The sequence below is a fragment of the Nannospalax galili genome, unplaced genomic scaffold (genome assembly GCF_000622305.1).
Source record: "Nannospalax galili isolate Female #2095 unplaced genomic scaffold, S.galili_v1.0 scaffold2107, whole genome shotgun sequence".
NCBI classification, from domain to species: Eukaryota; Metazoa; Chordata; class Mammalia; order Rodentia; family Spalacidae; genus Nannospalax; species Nannospalax galili.
Window position 1 is genome coordinate 96,069 of NW_008355382.1, and position 19,633 is coordinate 115,701.

A 19,633-nucleotide genomic window follows, 5' to 3' on the forward strand; every position below is an offset into this window, starting at 1 on the left:
TTACAAAGTTCTACAACTGGTCAAGTGCAGAGAATAAGTGTCTGTGAGGTGCCCAGCCCTAAATGACACATCTACAATGCAACCTCTCTACCTAAGGCTCAGGGATCATAACAGAACAAGGGTCAGAAAGAATATTAATTCCTCTCAACTCCCACCAGTAAGTTTCCTCATACAAGAGGTGATTAACCCAGAAAGTCACAACTGGCCAAACTACAGAGAGCAAGAGACTGCAGAGAACTTATCCCTGAATAGGACACTTATATCAAACCTCCGCCACCCAAAGTTTAGGGACTATTGTACAAGAGGGGGCAGAAAAGTTTTAAGAGCCAGAGGTGATGGATGACCACAAGGAAACAGTTTTTCCAGACATCTGGGAAGTTACTTACATGAGCAATAGCAACAGCACATGAAAGACCCATGCAAGCTGGAGCCAGATAAAATCCCAGCGCAGTTTTTCCAGACATCTGGGAAGTTACTTACATGAGCAACAGCACATGAAAGACCCATGCAAGCTGGAGCCAGATAAAATCCCAGCATAGCAGTGGGGATGTGGGGAAGAAGTCCCAACCTTAGCTGAGGAACCATCTGTAACCAATAGCCACTGGGAAAGGGAGAGTTGGGTTCTTTTAAGGGTGTAATGCTAGACAGGCTAACCAGGCTCTGGTGGACAAATGCACATCAAAGGACATTTGGGGACACAAACTTGGCTCTATTTGCCTTAAAGTATATGACAGTGTGCAAAATCCAGAGCGGTGCAAATAGGGGGAGGGAGTCAAAAGATGATCAAAACATTATATAAAAACTTCCAAGTCAATAAATTGAGTTATTAAAATGATACAGGTAGTTTACACAATGAAGGAAACATCTATAGAATATCTTTCTAAAAAAAGCAGAGACCCAGGGAGGTTAGGGGTGATAACAGCAAAAGAACTTAATATCCAAGATATAACAGAATGCCTGTGCTTGAGAACACAAAAGTACTTACACACATGAGCTGCTATTCTTTAAGATGCACCCCAGGATAACTACTAAGGTGGTTCAATATAAAAATCAAACTTAAGACATTGAGTTATTTTTGTGATTTGTGTGGCACCCCAATCATGCTGTTCTCAAGTATAAACTTCGAAGACAAGGTCATGTTGCAATGTCAGCAGGGCAGGCCTTTCTGGAAGGCATTATTTCCTAGCACTGAGTATTCTGGCAAAATGTGGACAACATTCAGATCTAATACCAGGGCATTTTGTAGGTAATCAAATTCCCCATGGTACGAGGATGCTATTGAATAGTTGATTAATTCTATTGAAAGGCTTCACCTTTATACAGTGCACTCCCACATAAGTCCTCCAAAACACTATTCCTGTAAAACCATGTCAAACAAAGTTCATACCTGAGTCTCTTCAGGGGCCCATGGCTATCTTTTAAAGTCTCCAAGATCATCGTTATTCCACTTTTCCCCAAGAAATTCTGACCCAGGTCCAGGGTTTCCAGCTTCTGATTGCTCGCAAGGGCAGTTGCAAGTTTATGGCAATACAAAGGGCTGAGGGAGCATCCCCAGAGCCTGTAGAGGAAGAACACAGAAAAGCACTCTCTCCTCTAGCAAGTTCCTACTTGGGACCTATCAGCACTGCCAGACATCCTACTTCCTGGGGATCCAGCCAGGGAGAAATGGCAGAGGGACTGATAACTTGTCCTCTTGGGAGCTTGTTTTACTAAACACTACGCTGTGTCACACAGAAGACAGAAGGTGACAGTACTAACCATCACCCCCGTTGCTCTTTATTAGGTAGTCAAAGAGGGAATGTGTAGATTTTGCTTATGGTGGTCATAGAAGTCCAAGAAACTAAAAGAAGGTAGATCATGAGCCACATTGACAGTCGGATGAAAGCATTACTTGAAAACACTATCTGGAAAAATGAGAAAGTTTGACTCAAGCCAAGTATAACGATACACACCTGGAATCATCAAGAGAATGGGCAAGAGGATTGCCGTGAGTTTAATTCTAACCTGGGCTACATAGTACCAGGCCAGGACTACTTAACAAAGCCCTATCTCAACAACAACAACAACAACAACAACAATAATAAAGTTTGGTTCAAGGGCTGTGAATAGAACTCAGTGCTTGCCTAGAATCTACCAGTAAGGAGCTCAGGAAATGATTGTCTAAAATTCCTAGTGAGGGTCTGTGTGTCTCCATGGTGGATTACCCATCTTGCACACATAAGGTTGTAGGTTCCGTCCCAAGCACTGCACGTGCGTGCACACACACACACACACACACATACCAACTGTGCTTGCCTATAAAATGTTATGGTTCATAACTAGTAAATGTTCCCCTATGATTCTGTAGTACATTATTGAAGTCTTCAGATTTGAATCAGGGATTTGGGGTCTTTGGAAATAATGGTGGTACTGACATGCAACTTGGATGGTCCCTTGAAGTGATGGGTAAGACACTTTAGGAAGCCAATGACAAACCTTTAGACCAGTTCAGAGATCACAAAACAATTTATATGATGTTTGGAGGCTTAGATGGGTGTTTGAAATGGAGGGGGTGGGTGGCCAGGAGAGCAGGTGGCCAGGGGGACAGATCTGAGACATCTAGAAGGAGATACGTAAAGATGGTTTGAATGCGAGTTGTAAAATTATTACTGTTGACACCAAGACTCTGATATTGTAAGACTGAGCTTCATTGTAGAGTTATGGAAAATTACTAATAACTGCCATGTTACTATTAACTCCATAGACCGCACCCTCTTTTTCTCAGAGTCCCTTGAAAACTAAAAGTTGCCTTTGCCTACAGAAGGTCAGAGAGGTTCTGTTAAGGAGGACAAGGGTTTTGCTAGCTGATCTTTAGTTCCACTCAAGCCTGGAAAAGTGTTAGGGTTCCCCAGGTACACTCAAAACAAAAAAGATTCCTCTAGTATTTTTTTCATCTCTATAGCAAAACTAATGAAGCAATTTCACCACCCAGATTCCAACAGAGTTTCAACTGCAAAGTTGAAAGTAGGCTGCATCGTGAGATGCATTTGGGCTAAGGCTTGGAAGAGAAGGGGCAAGAGATCACCATTCTGTTTATGGAGTCATTACTTTTTCTGGGTGTAGTATCCCTTCTAGTTGCATGGGTGCTGAACGGAAGCCCTGTGCTTCCTGATCATTGCATCCTAGCATAAGCAGTGTGCTCTTGACACCTTCTTCTTTGGTAAGCCCTCCCCACCTATATCCCAGGTCTCCAGCCCCTCTAAACAACTTTGTGAGCACTGAGCACCCAGTTACCCATGCTAAGTCTCTGGATGGGTTTGGCTCCTAAAATGAAACCCAGAATTATACTGCTCCAATCTGAGATATTTTAGAAGAAATTTAAAAATCCTGACACTGTAAAATAAATGTCAATACCTACCCTAGGCATTTGAGACTGAAGTTTGAATGCCCTAAGGCATCACAGAGAAGCAACAGTCCAGTAGCTATGGGATTCAGACCCAGGTCCAAGTGTGTTAAGTTGCAGTCTCCATGGAGCAGCTCCGAGAGATGCTTGCAGCCAACCTTGGTTATGTTACACTGCTGTAGCCTGCAGAAAAATCAAAGTATTATCCCTCTGTACCATATAAAATCCCTGTTACTTTGATCATATCAAACTACACAATTCCAAACAGACTTGCACATTATAGCATACAAATTGAGCACACAATTACATTATTTCTGCACCAAGTGGTAACATGATCAAATTGGCATTTTATACCTTCTATTCAATGTGGAAACGCACAGCTCTTAAAAATACAGACTTCCCTAGGGTGCAAAACTAAAATGTCCAGAGTTCAGTCTCTGGAGGCAATCAACTCTTGTTTACTTTCTGCATTTTGAATACTAAGTGGGGCTGGAGAGAGCATGATACTTAAGAGAGCTTGCTACTTTTGCAGAGGACCAGAGTTAGGTTCCCAGCATCCATGTAGGGTGACTCATAACCACCTATAATTCTAGCTCCAGGAGATTCAAAGTATGTTGATCATCTCTGTCCACCACAACCTAATTCCAATTTCCCCTAGTACCCTAGTCCCTCTTCCTCCCTAATTCATGTCTTTATTTTCTATTATCATTAGTAACCCTTGAGTACAGTTAGTTCATTGGGTATATGGCTATCCACTGGAGCATGGACAACTGGCCAGTGGCCACATCCCCAAAGGAGAATGAATTTCCCTTGAAAAAATAATTCTTGTGAAACATAGCAGGGCCCCTGGCATGCAGTAGATGTTGAATAAGCATAGAACAGTTTTTATGGTGTTTAGATTCAGAAATACTCTAAGATACCATTGCCTGCCTATAAACACTGTATGGCATGAAGTTTTACATTATTCTAATTAACACCATTTCAGTGCAAGCATCTTTATCTGCTACTCAAGTCTTAATTGACTGAGATATGTCTGGATTATGGTATTTTAGAAGCCAGGACATAAAATGACAGGTACTGCTGCTATAAGAGAGCAAGAGCACCCAGAAAAACAAAGAGTGGGCAGAATTTGGGAGTAGAAAGGTAATACTGTACAAATATTATCACTATGATTTTTAAAGATTCTTTAATTATGTATAAATATGTGTGCCTACGTGTGGGTTTGTGACCATGAGAGTGGTGCCCTTGGAAGCCAGAAGAGGACTTGCAGGCAGTTGTGAACTGCCCAGCCTGGGTCCTGGGAACCTAACCCAGGTCCTCTGCAAGAGCAATGCATACTCTTAGTCACTGAACCACCCTCCAGTTCCCATCACTATGATTCTAATACGAACATATAGCTCATGTTGGGCTATTCCAAAATAAGAGGTCGACCACCTACATCCCATTGAAGACCAGCCATGCTGCCTTTTTTCTGAACCAAGATTTCATGGGAAAAGAGCCTATTTCCTTACACATCTACACAGTGAAGTCATAAATGCCACAGAGGACACATAACCCAAAAACCTTGGGCTATTCACTATCTGTCCCTTTAAAATATTTTCAGGTCATGCCTTATCTATCTATATTAAAGTGTTATGTCATGTAATCTTTAAAAACATAAGCAAAGCACCTGATCTGGGAACAAATTGCCTGAGTACAAAGGGCCTCAAAAGATCATGCAACTAATCATCTCTTTATTCTACCTATTCTTTTCCTAAGTGTTGCCACAGTACAACCAGTTATATTTAAGAATTTCTAAGCACTGTCCTACTTAAGTCAATGTATGCATAAATGCACATGTGTGTGCACACACACACACATGCGCGCACACACGCGCACGCATGCAAAGACTTACACCAGCATCTGTAGTTTACACTCTGGATAGCACAAGCCTTCACACAGAATTTTTAATCCAGTATCTCCAAGATCATTCCTGGCCAAGCTCAGATGTGTCAGCTTTTGGCTGACCATCAAAGCGGAAGAGAGCTCCTTGCAACTGGCTTCTGTAAGGTGGCAGTTCTCCAACCTGCAAAAGATTCACAAAGCTAGTAAGGACTTTCCCATACTCAAATTTCTTAACTGCCTCCAAAAAGTCTCGTCTAAGGCCTTAGAGGGCTTAGGTTGAGTCTCCTTCTCTCTCCTTCACAGGGTTGTGATCACATGAATGAGGTGAGAATGTATGAACCACCTGCCAGAGACCAAAAATGAGGAGCAGATGTCTACATCCATGAGTAGATCCAGACATGTTGACCAGCAAGTCTAGTGTCACCGTGCCTCTTCTCTCTACAAATCCAGACTTCAAACAGATGCTCCACAGGAAGAGAGAAGATACTTACGACAGCCTCTTCAGGAAGCACCTTGGATACTTCAAAGCTGTACATAGCAGTATGGCACCCGCATCTAGAAGTTTGTTGTCTGAGAGGTCCAAGCATGTCAGGGACTGGTTGATATGGAGGGTCAAGAACAAGTTATCCCACTGATGAATGGAAGCAGAACAAGATCCCAGCCTGTGCAATACAAAGCAAGTCATCCTCCACAGATGGCAAGGGATTGTACCTGTTTATTCTGATTCACTTCCCTAAAGACTGTCGATACATTTTACATGCCCAACTCTGGTCTAATTACTGAATAAAATCCTAATCTCCTTTGCCTATTCAAATAGTCCCATGGCCATTGATCAATATCCAGCTTCATCTCCAAGAAATAATCTCTAATACAATTCTTGGTGATATTTCACCAACAAGCCTGCTTACACTTAAATATGTGAGTCTACAGGCAAAACAAATAATGCTCAGGGATGGGAGTAAAAGCTCAGTATAGAGGCACTTGCCCAGCATGCGTAAGACCCTCAGTTCTATCTCGAGTGCTGCCAAAGGATACACAACACTCAAAAATTTCAGCCTCAAAAGCTGAGGAATACTGAAGTAAAAAGATAGAACTTTGCTAAAACATCAAATTACAAGAATATCAGGTTTGGGTGCTGCAAGGATATGAATTGGAAAAGTCTATAGTTGTCAGGGATGAGAAGATCATGAAGGTATCTTGGGAACAAATCAAATCAATCCATTGTGTTGGGCTCCAGAACCCAACTATCTTACAGACAAGTGTAATGTCCTTGAGGGTACACTAAATATTATATTCTAAGAAGAATTTATTGTTGAAACCATAGCTCTGCCTCTTGAGTCCAAAATCTTCAAGTTAATGTTTGTAATATTCTTTTATTCCCATGGTTCTTTGGGGAAAAATATCTTCATGTCAGATACATGAAAGATGTGGTTGCATAATGTGCCTAGTAGGATAGTTGCCATTTAAGAATGGAGTTCTTAAAATCCATAATGGGGCTGGAGAGATGGCTTGGACATTAACACTGACTGCTCTTGTAGAGGACCCAGGTTTGATTCCCAGCACCCACATGGCAGATAACAACCATCCATGACTCCAGTTCCAGGAAAATCCAACACCTTCTGACCTCCACAGGCACTGCACAGCACAGGTGCATTTACACACATGCAGAAAATACACTTATTACATAAAATTTTCCAAAAAAATCCATAATAATGGCATTAGAACTTTGAAGTAATCAGCATAGAAGATGCAGTTTTAATTGCCTCAAAAAATGAGCATAAATAGAAGACTCTGTATTTATTGGCCATCTGTCTTTGTGGAGGAGCATCAATGTACCCACTCAGATGTGATTTTAATCAAGATCATAGAAGAGGCATCTACATTTAATACCCCCAAAAGGTTAAGGGAACATCACAGAAGAGGAAGCAGAGGGTACGTAAGGGTTGGAGGACACAGGCCTGTGAAGGGCTGGCCTCTGGACGTGACACAGCGGTTGCACTCAAGAACTCACAGCAGCATGGTTACCAAGTCAAGATCAACACAAGATCAACCCAATTCTAACTCCCAGCAGGCAGCTCTCCTGACCAGAGTTTCTTCCTCCCCTCAGTAAGTTGTGCAGGGAGCTCCAGAGAGGCAGTTTTCACGAGTCACCACCCAAGTTGGGGTGGGCTTTGCAGTGACCTCTGAGTCCCTCGTACTCCTGTGACTAACCATCCACATATGCACTTCACCCCAACAAACTCACTGGCTCACTTGGGTGTAATCATTTCCTCCATCATCCATTGGCATCATATCTGAGGTGTTTAGACATTTGTTCACAACTCCTCAGGAGAAGTCACAACAATGAGATAGCCCTAAAGTATACCAGTAACCATGGGTTCCACCCTGGGGGGGGGCAGCAGTGACCATGGGCTCCACCCTTGGGATGGGGGAACAGCGGTGACCACGGGCTCTACCCCAGGGGACAGTGGTGACCACGGGCTCTACCCCAGGGGACAGTGGTGACCACGGGCTCCACCCTGGGGATGGGGGGACAGCGGTGACCACGGGCTCTGCCCCAGGGGACAGCGGTGACCACAGGCTCTGCCCCAGGGGACAGCGGTGACCACGGGCTTACCTCAGAAACTGGAGGTTGCACTTCTTGTGCTTCATCATCTCTCCCAACAACAGCAGCAGTAAGGTCTTGCTTTCCTGGACACGACCCACCAGGGTCAGATGAGTCAGTGTCTTTTTGCCAATGAGAGCCAGACAGATATCCCTGTATACAGTCATAGGGGAGATGTCTCTAATCCTAAGGAGTAAAAACAGATGGGATTCTGTCTCCAGTATTCAACTTAAAGGCAGTTGCAAATGAAGCTCCCATGTTGTATAACAAGGCATGACTATAAGTTCATTTCTTTAGACATCCCCATCTTTACCAGGGAGAAATGAACCATGCTTCACATGTAACAACTGGTTGCTGGGGGGAGAAATGTGTCAATGTGTCATCTCCATAAACCAGAGCATCCATGAACATGCCTTAGAGGAAGTCATAGGAAAATGTCCGACAGGGATCAAAACCCTGCTGTAAGGAAAGGGGTGAAGATGAACAAAAGAAAATCACAGAGACGCTTGGCACAGGTAGATACTGTTTCCTTTCTGTCGTGTGCAGTGATAAACACCATGACCGAAAGCAACCTGGGGTGGGGGATTTATGTAGCTTATGCTTTGAGTTTTCAGTCCATCAAAGGAAGCAAAGACAGCAGCTCAAAGCAGGCACATGCAGGTGGGAACCACAGCGAGACCATGGAGGAACACTGTACTGGCTTTCTTGGCTACCTTGCTCACACAGTCGAGGCCCTCCTACATAGAAATGGCACCACCCACAGTGTACCAGGCCCTCCTACATCAGCTAGCAATCAAGAAAATGCCCTACAGGCACATCCCTAGACAAATGTAATTTCCTACTATATGCTAAATACAGATCCTTATATTTACAGACAAGTATACCAATCGTGACTCGAAGAAGCTCCTTTTGCAACAGACTATTACAGAATTCCACACCTGTTCACACACAGATAGTAAGTGTCTGTGAGACGCCCAACCGTAAGTGACACATCTACGATGGAACCTCTACACCTAAGGCTCACAGAGCATAGTGGACTAGAGGGAAGAATACTAATGCACCTCTCAACTCTCACCACCAAAGCTTCCTCATGCAACGAGGGTGATGAACACAGAAGGCTACAACTAACTGAAATACAGAAAATGAGACAGCAGAGTATGGGTCCCCGGATAGGACTCCTATTTCAAATCTCACCTACCCAAGGGCTCAGGGACCGTGGACAACTTGGTGGAAAAGTTGTAAGAGCCATGGGTTGTGCATGACCATAAGGGAACAGTCTTACAGGCTCTGTTCAATAAATATATATTATTGAAATTCAATAAAATATACATTGGAGTTTTTATTTTAAATATGTGAGTGTATTGCCTGCATGTATGTAAGTGCACCTGCGTCATGCAATGCCTGCAGAAGTCAGAAAAGGGCATCGAATTCCCCTGGAACTGGAGTTACAGAAGGTTGTTAGCCACTATGTGGGTGCTGGGAACTGAACCCAGGTCCTCTGCAAGGGCAGCCAGTGCTCTTAACTGAACCATCTCTCCAGTCCCCAGAAAAACATTTAACTGAAAAATGTTCCTTCATGAAAGACGATGTAGAAAGAATAGAACTATCTATTCTTATAGAACTAAAAGACAGGGAGGAGTGCAGTGACATGTCCTCTAGACAGAACGACTTTGCACACAAACTCCCAGCAGCTGTGGTTACTGTGCAAGACCGCCACAAGATCCAGCGAGGTAAAAATTCCCACATGGAGAGAAGGTGCCACAGAGGCTCCACCCCTAGTTGAGGAGCTATTGATAACTGAGTTGCTGGGAGAGTTGAGTCACTTTTCCTCAGGAGTATGACCACTAACAAGTTCTCCATGCCCCAGTGGATCACCCCATACCCATGTACATATGAGCACCACTAATTGGATTCAGTGGGTTTTTAAAAATGAATAAATTTAAGAGAAGACAAGAAGTTGGGAGGGAGATGTGCTGGGGGAGAGCCCTGGGTGGAGCTGGACGTGATGAATAGAGAATAGAAGTGATCAATAATGTTCCCCAAATACAAGCCAGACAGGAGCCAGGCACAGATGGGGGAGGGGGGCAGGGAGCCCCAATCCTAGCTGAGGATCTGTTGCCAATTGATAGATGCCAGGAGAGGGAGAGTTAGTTTTCCTTTCTGGTGTGACACCTGGTAGGTTGACCAAACTTCAAGGGATAGACCCACGCACCCAAGAACATTTAGGAAACACAGGTTAGAATAGATAGGACTTTTTGAAAAAGACATGTAGAGGACAAGAAGTCAGGAGGGGTAGTAAGGTGGGGTGAAGAGGGGGCTGAATATGATCAAAATGCATTGTATGAAATTCTCAAATCAATAAAATGTAACACTACATGTATGAAAGTTTCAAAGAACAAATTAAAGTTATTTTTTTAAATGTCCATAACATAGCCATGGAATCTTAAGTATTAAAATACATGGCACAATGAAACACATCATGGATTTCTCCAATTAAGCTGTCCGGTTTCACTTGTAATTACCACATACTCGCTAGTTCTGAGATCTTTAGGGTATGAATATGGGTTATTAGAGACTGAAAGGAGAAAACTGAGTAAAAAGTTACAAAGTTTCAGGACTGAAGAGATGACTCAGCAGTTAAGAGAGCTGGCTGCTCTTGCAGATGACCCAGGTTCAGTACCCAGCATCCACGTGGTGGTTAACAACCATCTGTAACTCCAGCAGTTCTAAGGGTATTCAATGCCCCTCCTCTGACCTCTGCAGGCATTGCACGACACAGGTACACTTACATATATACAGGCAATATACTCATACACATAGAATAAAAATATCTTTAAAAGTTTCAGAAAAGGAAAAGCTCTAGGGACCCTGACACATTTTGGTGAACAGTTAAATGTGACCCCAGCTCCCACCACTAACCTTCCCTTCCCCTTCACATGTAACTACAGTTCTAGAGGCTGAGCTTCTTGACTGTTGGTCAAGTTTACTGACAATCATCTGATGGAACAGGATCTTGCCACTAAATATAACTCATAATGTAAACATCCAAACTGTTGGTCAAGTTTACTGACAATCATCTGATGGAACAGGATCTTGCCACTAGACCAAGAATAAGAACCATTTTTAAAGGAATTTTTTATTTTGTGTGTATGAGTATATTGCTTGCATGTATGTAAGTACACCTGTGTCGTGCAATGCCCAAAGAGGTTAACCGAGACAGCTGCCCTGGAACTGGGGTTACAGACAGTTGTTACCTGCCATGTGGGTGCTGGGACTCAAACTCGGGTCCTCTGCAAGAGCAGTCAGTGCTCTTAACTGCTGAGTTATCTCTCTAGTCCAAGAATAGGAACTATTTCATTTCTTCATATTCCTGGTACATGGTCAGAGTCTAGTCAGGCATTCAAGTTATCACTGCCGTATTAAACTTGCAAAGGTTGCGGTCACACTTAGGGCTCTATTGAGACTTGTTTTACTCACACCACTTTCTGCAGACAACAGGAGACAGAGGTTAAACAGTCACAAAGAATCCTCGCTGAGGGCTCATTCAGGAAGCTTTGGCTGATGTCCAAGAGGCTCAGGTTCTTATTGGAACATATCACAGAGCATAGATCTGCCCAGAGGAAAAGAGAGCTGCTGTGGTTCTGATGCCTGCAAGGAAGCAGAGAAAAGCACAGAAGGGCCATGATATATAGATAACCCAGGACTCCCCATCCTACTGGCTCAAACAGATGCTAGGACTGTGGCATATTGTACATATAGAACTGCTCAGTGACTCAAGACAGCTCAGTGATTAAGAGCACTTGCTGCTCTTGCAGAGGACCTGTTTGGTTCCCAGCACCCACGTCAGGTGGCTTGTAACTGCCTGTTAACTCCGGCTCCAGGGAATCTGATGCTCTTTTTCTGTTCTCCTTGGGATTTGCATATATATACTTTTTAAAGACTTTATTATTTTGATTTTCTGTGTATGAATGTATTGCCTGCATGTGTGTTAAGTGTACCCATGTGGTACAATGCCCGCGAAGTTATGGACAGTTGTTAGCCACCATGTGGGTATGGGAATCAAATCTGGGTCCTCTGTGAGTACAGCCAGTGCTCTTAACCACTGAGCCATCTCTCTAGCCCCTTAAACAATATTCCTCATTAAAATTTTAAAACTCTGACTCTGAGTCCCTCCCACTCATTTTAATATAGTGTTTCCTAGTACGATAAACTTTCTTAACACTCAAGACAATTCTGACTCTAAGCCAGTTGCATCCAAGTCACCCATATAGAACAATGGATTAAATAAAAACAGAACTTGTGAAATAAGTTCTTGAATTGGATCAGTGGTTAAGAGCACTGGCTGCTCTTGCAGAAGACCCAGGTTTGATTCCCAGCACCTACATGGCAGATAACTGTCCATAACTCCAGTTCCACGGGATCTGACACCTTCTTCTGACCTCTGCGGACATTGCATGACATGGTACACTTACACACATACAGGCAATATACTCATACACATAATAAAAAATTTCTTGGGCTGGAGAGATGCCTCAGTGACTGAGAGCACTTACTGCTCTTCCAGAGGACCTGGATTTGGTTCCCAGCACCCACATGGATCCCATGGCTTGGGTACCAGGCATGCACGGAATGCACTTACATACATACAGTATGCACACAAAATAAATTTTTTAAATGAAATACAAGCTTACTTCAAAACCTGAAGGCAAGCCTCCAATCCAACTTTGGTCTCCTCAAATATCCCTCTTTCTACCTGCAGTGACAATTTCTCCACGCATTGGCAATTCTTTAGGCAAAACGAAGAATGCATGAAGTCTGTGCTGGTTTTTAAACACAAAGACATTTCCTCAAAGGAAGCCATCGCTTCCTTCACGAGCCCTTCCTCCTGAGATTCGTATAGATAGGAGAAAATCTCCCGAAGATCCATCACTGAGAAGGGCTTGCTCTCCAAAGGCTTGCTTTGTAATAGCTGCAGTAACTCCTGTTTGACCTCCACCGATGTTCGGCAGCCAAAAGTGGTCTCCAACTCTTGGGTTCGCTTCTCATTCAAGAGGCCAAACAGGAACAGCCCTGCCTGGGCCAGGTTGGAGTTTTTATATCTGACTTCTCTAGAGAACAGCTTCTGCACAACACCAATATCCCACTTAGCACCGTCCCTGCCTTCTTCAGACTTCAGAATGTAAAACATGGCAGCCAGGAACTGCTGGACACTGAGGTGGATGAAGGAGTAGCAGTCCTTACAGTGCCAGTCCCTCTGGATGATCCCCTTGTCTAGGAAGGGACAGAGGTCTGACTCATTCAATCCAAGTCTCCATAGTTCTCCTCCGTAGAATATGGACTGCTGCATCCACAGGCTTTGGGCAGCCAGGAGACACAGGGCCTCCAAAGAGTTGCCATACCCATTGGTGTGGTCACCATCAGATGCTGGTGGGAACTGGGTGCAGAGAAACTTCAGGAACAATGAGGTACAGGTCTGGCAAGTCACAGCAAGGTCTTCCCCCTTCTCCTGAAGTGCTAGACAGGTACAGATCATCCAGCAGACATCAGGAGCTGAGGCCAGGTGGAACAGAGCAGAATTGGCCCTCACAGCACTGAGAGCTCGAAATGCCTCTTTCTCGTCTCCAAAGTGTCTCTGGAAGAATGCCTGTCTTTCCTCCTCTGAGAAGCCTTCAGCCTCTATAAAGAGTGGCTGCTCCACCAACAGAATGAGATCCCGTAAGGCCTGAGGCTGTGTGGTAACCAGCACCATGGAATGGGGAAGCATTTTCCTCTTCAGTAAACTGCTCAGGAGGATGGGTGCTGGATGCTTTGTCCCCCAGTCACCACATAGTTCATTGATCAGCGCCTCCACTGGGACCCTCAGCTCGTCAAAACCATCCACCACAAACAGGACTTCCTGTGTCAGAGTTAAGATCTCCATGATTTCATCTTCCCACTCAGGAGAGTCCATGCAGATCATCTTCCCAAAAGTACAAGGTTCCATATGATTGAGCTCTCTACACTGGAGGTAAAAGGCACATCGAATTTGTCCACCCTGCCCTCCCGCAGTCCATTCCTGCAAACACTTTTTGGCCAGTGTGGTTTTCCCAACACCTGCAGGACCATACAGAACCACCGTTTCCGACAGTGACTTTGTGGCTATTTTTGGATTAAAGAATTGCATCAGCTCCTGGCTTCTGTGCATGTTGTCATGGACATGGAAACTTTTTGTGCAATATCTATTTCTCCAGAACAAAGAGAGTTTTTCTATTATGCTCCTGTGTCTTGTTTCTCTACCTGTATTGATATTCAACAAGAAAAATTAGGTTTGCTGATGGATAGCCTCATCTTAAAACCATGCCTAGAAATATATTCCCACTGCTACCACAGTGACATGAATGTCCTGGGGGTAACCACTTTCCAATTGAATTTAAGGCCTGCTCCACAGGACAGAACTAATGCCTGGCACTGTAAACCTAACCAAGGATCTGTGACTGGGGAGGTCATAGGGAGAACCGGCTACTATTATTTTGCTAAATGGACACAATACCAAACTGTTCTCTAAACACCAATCTTTGCACCTGTATGTTAGTACAGCGCTCCACCCTTAGAAATTTCTTGTTATAGTAGATGGTGGTCGATGCAGAGATTCTCTGCATGTTGACCTGCAGAGAGTAAGTGATGGAGTACTCAGCTATAAATGCAACATCTACATCACATCCCTTCCCCCAAAAGCTTAGGAAGCATCACAAAAGATGGAGCACAAAAATTTAAGAGCCAGAGGAGGACTGCTGGGAAAAAAAACTTTTATCCAAAAGTGTCTTCTGGATAAAACAGAACATTGCACGCACGAACTCATAGCAGCTGTGATGGCTGCTCGTTACCTACAGAAAATCAAGTCAGTCAATATTCTAGCATGGATGGGTGGATACCTAAGGACCTATTGGCAGTTGATGCCTACTAGGTGAGAGTAAGTCATTTATCTTTGTGGATGTGGCCACTGATAGGTTGTCCATGCCATAAAATAGCCCTACACCCATGCACATACAAGCAGCACTAGTTGGATTTGAAGGGTTAATCCCAGCACTCAGGAGGCAGAGGCAGGTGAATTTCTATGAGACTAAAGCCACTGTGATCTACATAGCAAATTCCAGGCCAACTGGAGCACAAAGTAGATCCTGTCTCAAAAAATAAGTAAAAATAAAAATAAAGTGTATGAATTTGCGTGCGGGAGAATCTAAAAGGAGTTTAAGGGGTTGGAAGGGTGGATATGATCAAAATATATTGTATACATCCATTAACTTCACAAAGAATAAGCTAAAATATAAGAACACATTGTATTAAGGTCCAGGCATGAAAAACAAGGAACAAGGTTATTACCTTGTATATTCTAAATAGCATAGGACAGAGTCCACCCACCTAGTTTTTCTGTATCCAAGAATTCCTTGTGTCCTACTGCTGAGTCATCTCTTTTTGGTGCCTGTACACTCTCTGAAAAATATGAATAGATGTGAGCTTGACACATAAGGCTTAGTTTTTCCCACTGTATCAGGTATTATTGGAAGTAAAGAAGGCTTCAATACACACATTTACCACAACGAAGACTCAGTAATATTCAGCAATTTAAAGATTGTAATTCAAGACTGGACTGCACCTCAGTAGTAGAGTGCCTGACTAGCATGAGCAAGGTCCTGGATTCAATCCCCAGCCCTGAAAAGCACACTTAAATATGCAATTCCACTGAAGTGGTACATTCACAGCACTGTGAAAGCATTACTACGATCCAGTCCCAGCAGGTTCCTATGATCCCCCAGACCCAGTGATCCTAAGCTGTTATTCTCTTGCTTCAACCTCCGGCAGCTAAGAACCTCCATCCTGTCCTTGTAGATTTATCTACTCTAAGATATTTTGTATGTGTGGAATCCAAACTGTGCACCTTCTGTAACTAGCTTCTACCCCTCGGCATCTACCCTCCGTCTTTGCTCTACTGAGAATCAGCAGGCCGTTTCTTTGTGTCTGGATGACACACCGCTGAATAGGCAGATAACACCTTATTCAGGTGTCCATCCACTGATGGATACTTAGGTTGTATCCTCCGTCTAGGTAGAATCACACTGTTAACACCCACAGACAGATTTTTGCTTCAATACTTGTTTTTCAATTATTTGAGGTATACTCCCGGGAGACCCACCAATGAAGTTCTGAACTTTCAGGAAGCATGCCATTTGAGAGGAAACACCCCCCCCAGGCACACCCACCTATACACACAGACCACTCCTGATACCCCGCCCTCTCATGCCCTCCCCCAAACACCCTCCCTCACCCCCTACACTCACCGCCACACACACACACACACACACACACACAGCTTTCACTGCTGATTGATCAATGAAAGGTCAATCTGGATTCTGGAGCTTGGTCTCTTCTTTCCACCTGTGTCTCTTTCCACTCCTATTCCTAACAATGAGCACTGGCTGCAATTATTGCAGAAGACCTGGGTTCAGTTCCCAGCACCCACATGGTAGTTAGCAGCCATCCATACCTCCAGTTCCAGTGGATCCAACTCCCCCTTCCTACCTCCTTGGGCATTTCCTAACATGGGTGCACTTACAGACATGCACTCATACACATAATAAATTTTAATCCACGATCTCTTAAACCTGTTTCTGTCAATATACTCACCTGAGGTTTGAAACGATTCTGTGCAACTTATCTTCTCCAGGATGTTCAGGGTCACGTGCCTCAGCCTATTGCTTGGGAATTTCTTGGTCAGAATGTCTGCCAGTTCCATGTTATCTGCATCCTGTACGTCGCAGGATGAGGGTCTCTGTAGATCATCTCTGAATTCAGGAAGGGTCCATAGTTGACATTTGAAGCTCTTTAATTCATCACCCTTCAGTTTCTCCAGAAGGACCTTCAGGTTAAACTCTGGAGGTGGAAATGTCATCTTGCCCAAGGACGAGACTTCGGGTTTCTGGATTGAGGAGAAAATGGTGGGGGAGGGAGGGAGGGAGAGAATGAATCATCAATCAGCATCCATGGGTGAGACACCAGTGGTCTTGTGGAAAGAACATGGCCATTGTTATTGGCCCACTAATAATGATAATATGCTACATAAACTAAAAACATTATAGGCTGGAAAGATAGCTCAGAGATTAAGAGCACTTACAATTGCTCTTGCAAAGGACCCAAGTTTGACTCCTAGCACCCAAGCTGGGCAGCTCACAACCATCTGTAACTCCAGCTCCAGGAAATCCAGTGCCTTCTTCTGGCCCCTGTGAGCACCTTCACATATGCACACAGACATACAAATATAGTTTTTTAATGTACTTAAGTTGGTTGTTGATTTTAAGCACTTGCCTAGCATGTTTGAGGCCCTGGGTTCCAATCTCAAGGCTGAAAAAAAGCAGATTGTTTCAAACTAAAGATAGCATCCAAAAGCCGGAGAGGTGGCTCAGCAGTTAAGAGCACTGGCTGGTTTTAAGGACCTGGATTCAGTTCCCAGCACCCACATGGTCTATAACTCCAGTTCCAGAGGATCCAATGCCCTCTTCTAACCTCTGAGGGCACTGTGTGCATGTCATACATGAGCATGCAGGCAAGCAACAATGAATACACATTAATATTTCTCAAAAAGGACAGGAGGTTCAACAGATTCCAATGCAATACAGAGGCCCGATAGGAAGGAGTTTGAAAACATTCAAAAAAAGACATAAAATCAAAGTCATGAATTTGGGAACAGGACTATTAGGGCAGGTTGATAAGAGAGAGAGATAAGAGGGTGTGGGGGGAGTAATCAGAATGAATTATATCCATGTATGACATTGTCAAGTAGCAAAATCAATTTTTAAAATTCAGAGGGAAAAAACCAAAGTATAATCTTACAGTGAAAATTAAAATATGAGACCATAAAAAAGGAAAAATCAGGAAATGGATAAATTCCTAGACACATGACCTTCCAAAGTTAAGTTATAAACTTAAATAGATTTAAAACATTTTTAGCAGACACAGGACTCAAAAATTAACATACAAAAATAATTTTAGGGGCCTGGAGGGAGGGTTCAGAACTTAAGCGTGCTCGGCTCTACAATCAGAAGACCAGAGTTCAGATCCCAACACCCAAGTAATGAGCTGGTCATCATAAAAACACCTGTATCTCCAGCTCCGAGGGATCTGATGCCCTCTTCTGGCCTCGGACTATACAGGCATGTGCATTCCAACACACATGTGCACACACATGCATGCACACACGCATACACAAGATGCATTTTTTAAAAATTAGGGCCAGCAAGATGGTTCAGCAGGTAAAGACTTGCTTCCAGGCCTGAAAACCCAAGTTTGATTTCTGGAACCTACATGGTAGGAGAAACCCAAATCCTGAAAGCTGTGCTCTGACCTCCACACACATACACTAGGGTATGCATGTGCATGCTCACAAAGGTTTAAATAACTTTTCTATATACCAATAATAAATTTCCTAAGAAATCAAGGGAAAAAATACTATTCATAATAGCTTTTGAAAAGTATCACCTACCTTGGAACAAACATTATCAAGGAGTTGAAAACCCCTATAATGAAAATTTTATGACACTGAAGAGACAGTAGAAGATGCATGCTCATGGACCAGCAGATCGTGAATAGGTGTTTTACTGAGAGTGGGCTACAGATCCAATGCAATCCATCAAAATCCCAGTGTCATTTAATACTTTATTATTTTTATTTAATGTGTATGCATTCATGTAGGTAAGTGCAGCCATGTCATGCAATGCCCACGGAGGACAGAAGAGGCTGATGGATCCCCTGGGACTAGAGTTATGGACAGTTTTTAGCTGCCATGTGGATGCTGAGATTCAAACCCAGGTCTTCTGTAAGAACAGCCAGTGTTCTTAACCACTGAGCAATCTCTCCAGGCCCTCCAATGTCATTCTTATAGAACTATAAAAATCATTCTTAAAACCGTATGCCACAGCACAAAAACCTTAAACAGCCAATGCAGTTTAAGCAGAAAGCGATGTTTGAGGGATCATACCTAACCTCAAATTGTACTACACACCTAAACCTCAATTATAATTTGTTATTTATAATAACAAAAACCATGGTACTGGCACACTGCTGCATGCACACACAAACACAAACCAACATGTACAGCAAGAGAATAGAAGAACCCAGAAATAAACACACAGCTGCAGCCACCGAACTTTTTTACAAGGTGGTCAACATACATTAGAGAAAATACAGCTTATTAAATATAGATTCTGTGAAACTATTTACAAATAGAAGAAACTAGAACCCTCTCTCACCTTGTGCAAAAGTCAATACAAAAATGGGACAAAGACCTTAATGTAGAACTTGAAAGTTTGAAAACATAGTAAAGCACTTCAAAATGCAGACATAGGCAAGATTTTCTGAACTGAACTTCAATAGCTCAGGAGCTAATCCCCAAAACTGACAAATGGGATTACATAAAATCAGAAACTTCTGCCCAAGCAGAGGAAACTAAATAAAGAGACAGTCTACAGGATGAGAGAAAAATGTCAGCTAACTACACAAACAGCTGATTAGTATCTAGAATATACCAAAAAATGAAAAAAAAATCACCACCGCAAAACCAAATCATGCAAACAACAAATGGGCTATGAACTGAATAGACAGTTCTCAAAAATGCAAACCACCAATAAATATTTTTAAAAGGTGCTCAACATTAGCCATCAGGGAAATACAAATTAAAACTGGTTTTAGAGTCTGTCTCACCCTAGTCAGAAAAGTTATCAAGAAAACAAAGG

At 43.2% G+C, this 19,633-nt stretch overlaps 1 protein-coding gene across 1 annotated transcript in view; it reads right to left on the minus strand.

Moving 5' to 3' along the window:
• Nlrp7 (NLR family pyrin domain containing 7) overlaps positions 1-16,797 on the minus strand; it is an 18,664-nt gene extending 1,867 nt beyond the window's left edge. The window contains exons 1-8 of the mRNA XM_017803030.1: positions 16,533-16,797; positions 12,563-14,147; positions 11,349-11,519; positions 7,884-8,057; positions 5,758-5,928; positions 5,277-5,447; positions 3,398-3,565; positions 1,388-1,558 (exon numbers count right to left, since the gene is read on the minus strand). Of these exons, the coding sequence (XP_017658519.1) occupies positions 1,388-1,558; positions 3,398-3,565; positions 5,277-5,447; positions 5,758-5,928; positions 7,884-8,057; positions 11,349-11,519; positions 12,563-14,147; positions 16,533-16,797 (2,876 nt within the window). The remainder of the gene's footprint in view (positions 1-1,387; positions 1,559-3,397; positions 3,566-5,276; positions 5,448-5,757; positions 5,929-7,883; positions 8,058-11,348; positions 11,520-12,562; positions 14,148-16,532) is intronic.
• Between the last annotated feature and the right edge of the window lie 2,836 nt (positions 16,798-19,633).